At 43.0% G+C, this 12155-nt stretch overlaps 1 protein-coding gene across 5 annotated transcripts in view; it reads left to right on the forward strand.

Moving 5' to 3' along the window:
- Nucleotides 1-10507, forward strand: part of fndc3a (fibronectin type III domain containing 3A) — a 62205-nt gene extending 51698 nt beyond the window's left edge. For 3 of the 5 annotated variants that reach the window (XM_032504043.1, XM_032504034.1, XM_032504056.1), the window contains 9 exons: nt 611-716; nt 932-1107; nt 1271-1384; nt 1855-2004; nt 3041-3393; nt 3869-4081; nt 4490-4656; nt 6382-6506; nt 7968-10507. In XM_032504043.1, coding sequence (XP_032359934.1) covers nt 611-716; nt 932-1107; nt 1271-1384; nt 1855-2004; nt 3041-3393; nt 3869-4081; nt 4490-4656; nt 6382-6506; nt 7968-8291 — 1728 coding nt within the window. In that variant the 3' untranslated portion in view covers nt 8292-10507. The remainder of the gene's footprint in view (nt 1-610; nt 717-931; nt 1108-1270; nt 1385-1854; nt 2005-3040; nt 3394-3868; nt 4082-4489; nt 4657-6381; nt 6507-7967) is intronic. The other 2 variants (XM_032504049.1, XM_032504023.1) reach the window with 1 other exon arrangement.
- Nucleotides 10508-12155: the final 1648 nt, after the last annotated feature.

Consider the following 12155-nt stretch of genomic DNA (forward strand, 5'->3'; position numbering starts at 1 on the left):
ATGCACTCTATTTATGGTGAGTTTTGATAGGAAATTGTCATTCATCCAGTGCCCTATGTTTGGAAATTAGACTATGCTTCCTGGTGTGTAAGAACGAAACAAAAGCATGCTAATCGGTTAACCCTCGCTGCGTGTGTCGGAGGATGTTTTTCTTAATTAGTTCAGTTCACAGACACTCTTCATTAATTTCTCCATCAGCTGTTAGTGCATGCATGTATTCATGATGGGGCTTGTAAAGAAACATGACTCATGGTGGCGCGTTCCTGCCTTTTTGGTGCAGCACAATGTGACATAACACTCACATGTGTGCCTTTTGTCACAGAAGTTGAGAGGCCTATTTTTTTTTCTTTTTCCGCTTGCCACACAATCTCTGTCTAACTTTCTTCACAGCTTTGAAAGCAATACAGCATATTTCTCTGTGTGATGGTGTAACCTTGAACGATGCATTCCTAGTTGTCTCCTTTTTGCGCAGTTGTATCCTGAATCCGTCTGATAAGCTGGCCAATTTGTATCCACTGTGTTCGTGTTGTGTTGGAGAGAGAGAGGAGATGAGATTGTCAATTTTCAATTTTCTCTGGGTCTTAATTGGTGTGTTGTCTTCCCTTGCAAGTTGTCAGAGACCCTGCAGGTCCAGACTCCCGCAGTGCCCCCAGGGCCCTGCCAGTCCCCTCGGCTGGTGGGCAAGCCCAAAGCCAGGGAGGTGCAACTGCGCTGGGGTGAGTCATTCCTCTCCAACTCAAATCTGTGTGGGATGTTTTCTAGCTTCTGTTGATGCATTTATTTGTCTAGAAAAGCTACCTCAAAGCAGTGAGCTTTGTATTATTTTCGCTGTTTGCAGATTTGTCTTTGTGTATATACTGTATTGTTCTTTTTTGGAAACCCATTTTTAAAAGTATATTGATTTATAAACAATGGCTATGCTTTTGTTCAGGTCCCCCTCAGGTAGACGGAGGCAGCCCAGTGTCCTGCTACAGTGTAGAAGTGAGTGGGCCACAGTCTGAGGAGAGCAGGGAGGTTTACCAGGGTCCAGAGCTGGACTGCTCTGTGGGAGGCTTAATGCCTGGCAAAACCTACAGCTTCCGGCTCAAGGCAGCCAACAAGGCTGGGGTGAGAAGAAGAAAGCTGATCTAACAATAACAAGAGAAAAGATTGATTTGTGTTTTTCCTGCTACATGCTTTCAACCCTCCCTCACTAAATCAGATTTTAAAAGTTTAATATGATTATTTGTTGTTGTTGTATTCAGTTGTTTTTGTTCTTTTGTGCGAATAGTTTGGACCTCTTTCAGAGCGTTGTGAGGTTTCAACCGGCCCCGGGGCCCCTGAGCAGTGCAAGGCTGCCACCACCACATGCAAATCCCCCAGCTGTGTTGTTGTGAGCTGGGAGGTAAGACTAGCTCCATTCCCCCACTGACATACATGCATTATAATGTCACATGCATCATGGATAGGCAGCTGCATTATTAGGGGTGTCATGATTCAGATTTTAAATCGAAAATTGATCCAAATAAGCTTTGCTCCATGTGGACTACCGAAATCTATTCAAATGTATAAACATCAGAGGCTGACCCGGGAATCAATTGTTGCTCCCATCCAATTCCCCCATTTTCTCATTTTCTCTCTACTGACAGACCTGATTGGTTAGTTTCTCTCTCTACTGTCACACCTGATTGGTTAGTCTCTCTCTACTGATAGACCTCCACATTTACAGAAAACAGAGCTTTGGGTTGGAATCGACCAGAATTCTCTTTTAATATCAAAAGTTAAATTGAATCGTGGATTTGGAGAATCGTAACATCCCTAAGCGTTATTTTGAAACTGTGCTGGCGGGCATTTTCATTGGTGTTTGTCTTCCAGGCCCCTCCGTGTAACGGAGCTCCGGTGACGGAGTTCCGTCTGGAGTGGGGAGCGGCTGAGGGCAGCATGCAGGTGTGTTACAGTGGACCAGGGCTCAGCCATGAAATGAAGGGGCTGCTGCCTGCAACAAACTACTTCTGCCGGGTACAGGTGAGCACTTTCTTTATTTTTTGAAGCCCAGGCTAATTTTCATCTGTCCCCATTGGAAGCGCAAGCATTTACAGTTTGGATGGAGCGCAGAGAGGGTTGTTTATGAGTGTTGGAGCATTGCCTATCAATCCCAGCTCTAATTTTGCTGCGGCACGGTAGTGCCACACCATGAGTTCGAACCGAGCTCTGTCTCTGTGTTACTGCAGGGAGCTCTGGGGCACACAATTACAGAAACATCAAATAAAATAGGAGAGCGGTAAAAAACGCGGGTCAGAACTTTTTTTTTTTTGTTATTTCTTCCGATCGCCTTTGAACATGGAAACCTTTTGTGAATCATAACTGTAATTTTGAAAGATGTGTTTGCTTAGGATTTAATTTTTCTTGTTTTTTTTTTTGTGCCTAGACTGAAATGTACATGTTCTAATTTGGGGCAGCTGTGGCTCAGGGGTAGAGCGGTTCGATCCCTGGCCCTGCAGTTCCATGTTGAGGTGTCCTTGGGCAAGACACTGAACCCTGAGTTGCCCCCGATGCTGCCCCATCGGAGTGTAAATGTGTGTGTGTGTGTGTGTGTGTGTGTGTGTGTGTGTGTGTGTGTATCTGATGAGCAGGTGGCACCTTGCACAGCAGCCTCTGCTGCAGTGTGGTGAGTGTGTGAATGGTTCCTATACTATGTAGAAGCTTTGAGTAGTCATTATGACTAGAAAAGCGCTATATAAGAACAGTCCATTTACTTATTTATCTTTTTATTTTGTGCACCGTACAGGCAGTACTCGTACCCAGACCATCCCCCAATATTACACTCTGATCAGACTATAAAACCAGACTTTCATCATAATAGTTGATTGAAAACCTAACCCATATGGTTCTAGTTTTTCAAGTATGTCATTTTATTTCTTACTTAAGGGTATGGCTAGAAAATAAAAACTTAGGACTTGTTGAAACCCTCAGTTTACATTGGAATGCCACCTTGTGGTGAAACACGGACACAAGTGAGAGTTGACTGGATCAGCTGACTGTGTTGTCTGCTGTTGTGCAGGCTGTGAATGTGGCTGGCGTGGGGCCCTTCAGCGAGGCAGTGCTGTGCCAGACGCCCTGCTCTGTGCCTGCAGCCGTCAGCAACATCTACGCGCTGAAGGAGTCCGAGCTGCGAAGGTACGAGACTTCAGTGGACGCAGATGAAGACGAGGAAGAGGAGGACGGCGGTTGCCGGCCGCCGCCGCCGCCACTCTACTCCCCGTCCACCTGCCTGGGCGTTAGCTGGGACCCTCCATGTGACCACGGCTCTGAGATCACGTCCTACCTGATCGACCTCGGAGAGCGCCAGCCCGTTGTTGTCGGTCCCGTCACCAAACACATCATCCACCATCTGCAGCCCGACACCAGCTACAGGTTGGAGCTTCCTCGGCGTAAATGGTTACAAAATGTTGCATCATGCTTGTGCTTTGCACCTTTCAGATGAGAGCTAACAGCTTTGGGACCGTTGGATCTCAGTGAATACAAGTCAAAGAATGTGATACAAATCAATTACACACACACACACACACACACACACACACACACACAGGCACACACAGGCACACTACTCGTATATTAACTCTGACTATGATGCTTTGTACCAAAGGATGCAAACGCCACGTTTTTCTTTTCACACACCTCCTAAGGCTTGACATTATCAGGCTGGTGCCTTGTCTTTATTTCTTTCTGATTTTAGGATCATACAATAGGTGTATTTTTACAGGTTAAGTTAAATGAAATACAATGTCTGTCTTGGATTCATAAATTATACATAAAATATCCTGCTAGCAATACTATTAGAGGCTAAACATGAACATCAGATGAGATAAAATACTGTTCTCTTCTTCAGGATCCGAATCCAAGCCCTAAACAGCCTGGGAGCAGGCCCCTTTAGTCACACCTTTAAGCTGAAGACGAAGCCCCTGCCCCCTCAGCCACCCCGCCTGGAGTGCACTGCCTTCAGCCACCAGACCCTCAGGCTCAAGTGGGGCGATGGCCCAGCCAAAGCCGCCACCTCAGACGCCCTCCAGTATCAGCTGCAGATGGGGGACAAGAGCGGCAGGTCAGTGGCTCATTAGTCAGATGAGGACAAGTCACCTGACGAGAGAGAAACCGATAAGAGAGGAGACCATGTGTTTGAGCAAAAGCTTCAGATAACTGGATCAAGGAGGGTGGGGGTGCGTAGAAAGTAATGCACCATATGGGACATTGTTACAATATAAGAAGACAGGAAGTGATGTGCTTTATGCCACTGTATATATCCAGACAGAGGAGTCACTTGTCTCGTTTGGTTTTTGCTATATTTTGCTCATTAAATCCTCTCTCTCTCTCTCTCTCTTCTCTCTCTCTCTCTCTCTCTCGCTCTCTCTCTCTCTCTCTCTCTCTCTCTCTCTCTCTCTCTCTCTCTCTCTCTCTCTCTCTCTCTCTCTCTCTCTCTCTCTCTCTCTTTTTCATGTTCCTGTCATTGCAGATTTATATCCTTGTATAAAGGACCATGCCACACACACAAAGTCCAGAGGCTTAATGAGTCTACCTCCTATACGTTCCGCATCCAGGCCTTTAATGAGGCGGGCGAAGGGCCCTTCTCCAATGTTTACACATTCACCACCCCACGCTCTCCTCCAGCCCCTGTCAAAGGTACACTGCTTTCTTTCTTTCTTTCTTTCTTTCTTTCTCAATTAAATTTTTTAATTCAGTATGCTTTGACAGGAATGTCAGGTGAACATTATTGCCAAAGCATCAAGGATAATACAATTCAAGTAACTATGAAAACAATAATGAGATGAGGGAAGAAACCTACATGTTGTTGAGTAAACTAAAACATAAATTTTAAAAAGAATTAGAAACTTATCCTTTATTTTTTTTTATTTTTTTTTTTAAGAAGAACATGTGCAGTAGAGGTGTAAAGGAGAAGGCAGAGTGAACTCCAGCTGTTGTATGGCGCGGTGCTGCCATATCTTGCTGCTTCTGTGGCGCTGACACTACTTTTTCCCAGTAGATGTTGCATTTTAGTTTGGTCAGAGTGTATATCAAAATCATTGAGTTTACGTTTAGTTTTTTTTGTAAAGAACTTTTTTCTCATGTCTTCATATGCGCTAAGTTGTAGCGATGTAGCTCTTTCTCTCTACCTGATGTAGACCAGCTCTTATTATCTTTACAAACACTGCTGACACAGACACCCAGCATGCTCAGCGTTTAACCTCAGTTGACCCATGTTTGACTCGTGTTTGATTAAGACCCGGCCGCCCGAGATTCACTTGTCTGCTGTCATCATGAGTCGGCTTGTTCAGCGCTGCGCTCTAGTCTCATCCAGCCTCTGCAAAGCCTCTTTTGATCCTACACATTGAAGTCAGTAATGAGGACGTGGGTTTTATTCTCAATGCGGCACCTCTTTTGATTCGAGCAGTCTGTCAGTGTTACTCAACAATGATTGTCTCCCTAAACAGTGGAGTGGACTCTCAACCATCCTCTGTTTGAATTCCGACTTACCGTTTCAGCATGGGTTTAATCCACCCGGCCACTGTGATTTATTTAATGATTACCAGTTGAAAACAAAATGCCACCTACAGTACCTTAAGCAGAGCATGACTCACAGTTATGGCACCCTGCCAATAGGGGAACAAGTTACATAAAGTTGTCTAGAACTCACTCCTATTTCATCCACTGAGCCACTGCACATATCAAAGAAAGCTGTCTTGTAATAAAGCAAATAGTTTCTGTAGCAAGAAAAAAAAAACAAAGCTCTGATTCAAACAGAAGGTCCACAGCACATGTGACATGTGTTTCCTAGAAGTTTGGTGTCTTCTGTTTTGCCTTCGTAATTCAAAGCTACAACCGGCTTAAGCAAATGTGGTTTGTTCTGAATTCTAACCCTGAGGTTTGGTGGATTGCACTGCATGAGTCCAAACACAGTGTTGTCTTTCTCACAGCTCAGTGGTACAGGGCCTGCATGCAACATTTACTAACTTTACAAATAGGGTCAGTGATGCCTCACAAGAGCTGCAGTGTGCAGATGCAGGTGTAATTAGTATTTCCACTAGTCAGTATTATGACACTTGAAGTAAATCTACAGTAACTCATATTCCTTCTTATTACAAATCATTTATTTGGACATTTTAGGCTTTTATTTTGACCGGACAGCTGAAGACATGAAAGGGGAGAGGGGTGGGGGGGAGATGACGCGCAGCAAAGGGCCGCAGGTCAGAGTCAAACCCGGGCCCACTGCGCTATAGATGGGCGCCCGCTCTACCTGCTGAGCTATCCGGGCGCCCTAGGAATCCTTCTTGATCTGATTGATTGAGCTCTTGTTGTTTCTTGTTTGTCTTGTGGTTTCTTACTGCACTCTCTTGCTCCACCCTCCAGTCCCCAAAGTGGAGCGCCTGGATGACAACTCCTGCGAAGTCACATGGGAGGCCCTGCCGCCCATGAAGGGGGACCCGATCATCTACACCTTGCAGTGCATGATGGGAAACTCTGAGTTTAAACAGGTATGGATGTTGTGTGGCGGGTTGCTGCTCCCCCTTGGTGTTTTGTGTCCTTACCTTTGGCTGACCTGTTATCCATCACAGTGGCCTGTTGATGCAGATCAGGATGCAGATGGATCCAGGACCCTTATGTTTTCACCATGGCTTCGCGGCGTTCTGCATTAGTCACCGCTGGCTTTAAATTGACCATTATGCAAAGGTCGTTGATCCATGAGGTATCCCAGGTGTCTAGCCCCTGCTAACACATTCAATCCTCTCCGTGGCCTCCAGCCATGTTAATGGGGAGTAATGGCCACTGCAGCTTATGCTAAACTCACCACGCCATACATGCCAATTGAATCAGGGAGTTGAAATATATGGTTGCCACCCCGCATGATTTTTTTTTTTGTTTCCATCCTTGATGTCAGTCTCAGTGGCCATGACTCAAAGCTCATGTTTAAGAAGGGGGAATTATTCATTTGCTGAGGATAGGAGAGTGATCGAGGCCGTTCGCTTCAGTCTGGGCACCAACCAGGAGAGTGTAGTTCTTATTTTTTACACTTCTGCTAGTTTGAATAGGCCTTGTTTCCAATGTGTTTGATTACATTACCAATTCATAACCAATAAAACTTTTTATGCTTACTGTCATAGTTTAAATGAAAAGTTAGGTCACTCTAGCAACCAAAGAGATCAGGTCCCCAAGGCTCTCTGAAAACGTGTGGGAGTGTCAGCTGGGCGAACAGCTCAGGCAGATGGCTTCCTCCTTCCTCAGACAGACAACACAACTCTAACAAATAAATCCTTAAATAGTTTAAACTACAAGAGGGATGCATAACTGTTTTTCCCATTCGGCCTGACACTTGAAAGAGTTAAAAGGCAATTTCATCGAGCAAAGTAAGATGGGATGGATTTGTTAGCTTTACTGTCCAGTTTAGGTTTCAGGATTACTAAAACATCTGCATTACAGAGAGCTGCAAAGGTTAATCAATGAAGGGATTAGTTGTCAACTTTTACATTAATCTGCAACTATTTTGATAATCGATTAATCAGTTTGAGTCAAAATCCTGTGATTCCGGCGTGTTGAATGTGAACATGTTCTAGTGTCTTCTCTCCTCTGGGACAGTAAGCTGAATATCTTTGAGTTGTGGACAAAACGAGACATTTAAGGACGTCCCACATTTTTTATCATTTTCTGACATTTTATAGACCAAAGAACTAATCCATTAATCAAGAAAAGAATCAACAGATTAGTAGACAGTGAAAATATTCGTTAGTTGCAGCCCTATAATTACGCAGTTTTCCCTCACAGATGTGTTAAACATTGATAAGGAAAAATGAAAAAGACTGACATAAATCCGTTTTAGTGAAGTACTGTGTATCTCACTCTTCAGTAAAATCCAAAAAACATGTTTTTCACTCTCCCCTGCCTTATTTTCAGTTTTTAATCACACTTCTTCTTCTTCTCTGCTTCCCTGGTGTTGGCAGACCTACAAAGGCTCTGCCACGTCCTTCCATGTCCAGAGCCTGCAGCCCAGCAGCGACTACCGTTTCCGGGTGTGTGCTATCAGGCAGTGCCACGACGCCCCTGAGCTGAGCGGTCCCTACAGCCCCACAGTGACCCTCTCCCCCCAGCGGAGCGACGTGGCGCTGGGCGGCAGCACGGCCGGCTCGGGGTCCAGGACCGCTGCCGAGTCCGGCCGATCCAGGCGGAGCATGACGGACGAGCAGTGTGCTTTCCTCCTCCTCATGGTTTTTGCCGTCATCGCCATCCTCATCGCTTTTGTCATCCAGTACTTTGTAATCAAATAAGCAGTTCCTGTCACCCAGCTGCAGGGTTATAGCTTTATTCTTCTCCCCGACCCCCCCTCTGTTGTTTTGTATTCTTTGTTTTGTACTTGTATTGTTTTTCCCCGCTGTCAACAGAGTAATCACGTTAGCCGCACTGGGGTGCAGCGGGAGGGACATGAGTCACAGCTAAATAGCAGTTTAAAAAATTGAGGAGTAATGGGCGATTCGGCCCCTGTGACCCCCTGTGACCCCCTGTGACTCTCCTGCCTTTGCCCTTCCATCCCAACCCCGTGCTGTCTGTTGTTCAGTTCAGATTTCTGTTTCGTCCTGATCAGCTTCGGCGCGAAAGGAACTCCGAAAGAGCAGGGATATGGTTTATTTCTGGGAAAGGGTCGTGGAGGGGGGGTTAGAGAGGGGTGCTTTGACTCATGTACTTGTTGATTACAGTATATATAGATATATATACATATATATATGTGTATAGAAATAGTCATTATTTATATTTCCATGTATGTGTTGAGTATGAAACTGTTTTTGATAGATGTGTTCCAAGCCTAGTTTGTAGGTGTGTCATTAGCCTATGTGCTATTTGATCCCGGGACCTGATGGGCCAGTGTTTGCACAGTGGGGTGTGTGTCCAGATGTGTATACTGTATGTAGTCAGTGGCACCGAGGTACACGGCTGGGAGGGCTTCAGGGCCAGACGAAGGGACTTAACCCCCCCCTGCTGGAGTTTAAGGGGTCTAGTGAGAGAAGAAACCGAAATTCACACCATTGAGCGTTCATTTAGCACTTTCCAACCTTTTTGATGTTCAGAATGTTTAAGGATGCAAAAATGACTGGACAGATGTTAGTATATTTTTGTACAGTGACGACACAAGGACCTGTAACTTTGAGAAGAAAAAAAATGCTGAGTATAAAGTTAGAAAACAAACAAAAAACCAAACTAACAGTGAATTCTAATTATTTTTTACTATCCTATAGTTATACTGCTGCTTTACTCCGAAATATTCTTGTTCAGCACAAAAAATGTATGCTTATCTGTATGTTCTGTTTTATTTTCTTGTTCTTTTTGTTTCTTTTATTTACCCCAGTAATTGATTTTGCACCTTAGTGAAAGAAAAACCTCGACTGACTGCGTCTTGGTCTCGTATTGCATTTTATAGAACACACTTTGAGGTTGTGCAACCCTTCTTGTGTTTTTGGTGTTTTAAAAGTTGTAGTACCACATAATGTGTCACTGAAACAGCTGATCCATCTCAGCAAAAAAATAATGAAAAAAATCAAATAAAATGCAGGAGAAAAAAAAGTATATACCAGTTGTTTCAGGGGCCTTAATTGGAGAGGAAAAAATCTCGGGAGAATTTTCTTAATTTCTTAATTAAGTTTTGAGGTTTTTCTTTTAGTGTTAGAAAACTCTAAAATGTGTTTTATTTAATTTTATTTTTACGTTTATTTGTTGTTAGGAAACATACGTAATCGGGAGACGGAATTGGAAAGTAGTTGGATGTGTTATGATTTCTTTTGTCCGGTCATACATGTGTGAAGTATATTTTTTTATAAAATTGAAGTAATATAAGTTAATACTCTCCAGAGAAAATAATAAATCCTGAGTACTCATGAATCATGGAACGCAAATGGCAGATACAAAATGTGTTATATCATGTACTTCCTGTGAATCTAAATTTGCCTTTTCTCTGTGTAAGTATTCGTAACAGATTTCTAACGTTGAGTTTTCATGGTAGTCTGACGGTCTAGTGTTGTTTGGTTTTGGGCAGATAATTGCTGTTACAACCGTAAAAATGAAATACAGGTACCTTGCAAAACGTCTTAAATAATTACATGATTTGGTCTTTCAGACATTCTGCAAATGTCTCCTCTTTGTCATTTAAAGAATTCAAATCCCTATTTTTGATAGCGATTGCAACGTGTGCCATTTTAACACCTCTTCATCCTGGGTTTGCTCCCTTTGGTTGTGGAGATTAACAAAATGCGACAAAAATGAGTAAAATATGCACAAAAATAGTCCATTTCTATGTAATTTTAATGTTTGCAGTTACCTCATACGCCGTACATTCCAAAATGAAAATTTGTTATACTATACATACTACCAGACATATCACTTTAAAATGTTCGTTATGGGAAATGTATAATCATAGATATGTATTTAAAGTGTATCTGTATAGCCATGATATCTACAAAGGATCCATGCACAATAAAAGATTTATAATTCTTAATCATGTTTGAAGTTCTGGCATATGTTTGTCTATGGATTTCATATCAAATATAGCATAGCCATGAAAAGCCTTGGTTTTGATTAGCTTCCAGGTGCATTTAATTTAACTGCCAGCTATAACCTCAACAACCATTGAATCCCCTATATCAATATGCAAAAACCAAATCAATCGTCAGCTATTTTAATAATCTAATTTAAAAGTATTTATTTAAGCAAAAACACTAACTATTCACTGGTTTCAGTGCTTCAAATCTGAGGGTTGGGTCCTTTCAATAATAAAAAATAAGCCATATTATTTAATAACGTAAATTATGGTTACTGGCAGCCTTCATTGATAGAAACCGTATTGCCAGTATGCCGACAGAAACTGCGCCGGATTTCACTCATTTAGACCGGATATGTGTTGCCTTGAGCTTTCTAACCTGCGGCTGATTCATGAGGACTATGGTTACCTGGTCCTCAGATCTCTGCAGGGTAAATCCGGACAGCTAGCTAGACTATCTGTCCAATCTGAGGACTACCTGGTCCTCAGATCTCAGTTTTCTGTTGACAACTAAAACTACTTCTGAACGTACACACGTTCCACCAGAACTACTTCCTTCCTGAGACTATTTAGCAGAGGCACCGTGGCTCTGTCCAGAGCTTAGTACCACCCAAGACGATTCTGATTGGTTTAAAGAAATGCTGATAAACCAGAACGTTTACCTCCCATCCCAGAATGCGGTGTGGCGTAGTCAGACCTTCCTTCCTGCGTGCTTCGAAGGGGTCTGGTCTGGCGAGACCATGTGTAACAAACCTAACCATGGGTTAAATTGACCAGAAACCAAATTTGGAAAGAAATAAAATGAGTGAGGGATCACAGCGTCTCAGGTGTTCTAGAGGTGGCCATGGTGTAAGGGGTATTGATAATAGAAAACAACTTACTAGGTGACAACATGCAATGGTGAGCTTGTGTTGTCCATTCCTAATATCATTAATATATATTCTAATTAAAAAGCATCTGGCTGAGAGAACAAAGACTACCAAAAAGGGTACTTGGTCATTTCATTGTCTTTGTAGCTTTTGAACTAGTACAAATATCTGAAAATGTTGGGGAGACAATAGCATAAGAGCTAAAAACTGTTTTGGTTACACTTTACTTGAAGGTGTCTACATAAGAGTGACTTGACACTGTCATGAACGTGTCATAAACATAAACAAGTCATACACGTTTATGACATACTGCTTCCTTAATAAGTGTCATTCAGTTTTGTCATGACAAGTTATGGTTAGGGTTCATATGTCATGACTGTCATAACACTGGCATGTGTTCATGACACCGCTATGTCACTCTTATGTGGATCCCTTCTAGGAAAGTGTTACCACAGTTTCATTCCACGTGGAGTGAACTCTGGGCACCAGTCACTGACCAGTCCCTGCAGATCTGACAGAGCTACCCAGCTCACACTGGGATAAAATGAATACATAAAAGTATAAAAATATCTGGAATATATTTTGACCCCCCATGGAATGAGATTAGACAATAAGTAGGGCATTGAAATCAGTTCCATAGTTAACCAGAAGCCAGTGCAGGGATCTAAGAATAGGAGCAATCTGTTGTCTCCTCTTGGTGTTAGTTATTATTCTAGCCGCATCATTTTGAATGAGTC

The sequence above is a fragment of the Etheostoma spectabile genome, chromosome 3 (genome assembly GCF_008692095.1).
Source record: "Etheostoma spectabile isolate EspeVRDwgs_2016 chromosome 3, UIUC_Espe_1.0, whole genome shotgun sequence".
NCBI lineage: Eukaryota > Metazoa > Chordata > Actinopteri > Perciformes > Percidae > Etheostoma > Etheostoma spectabile.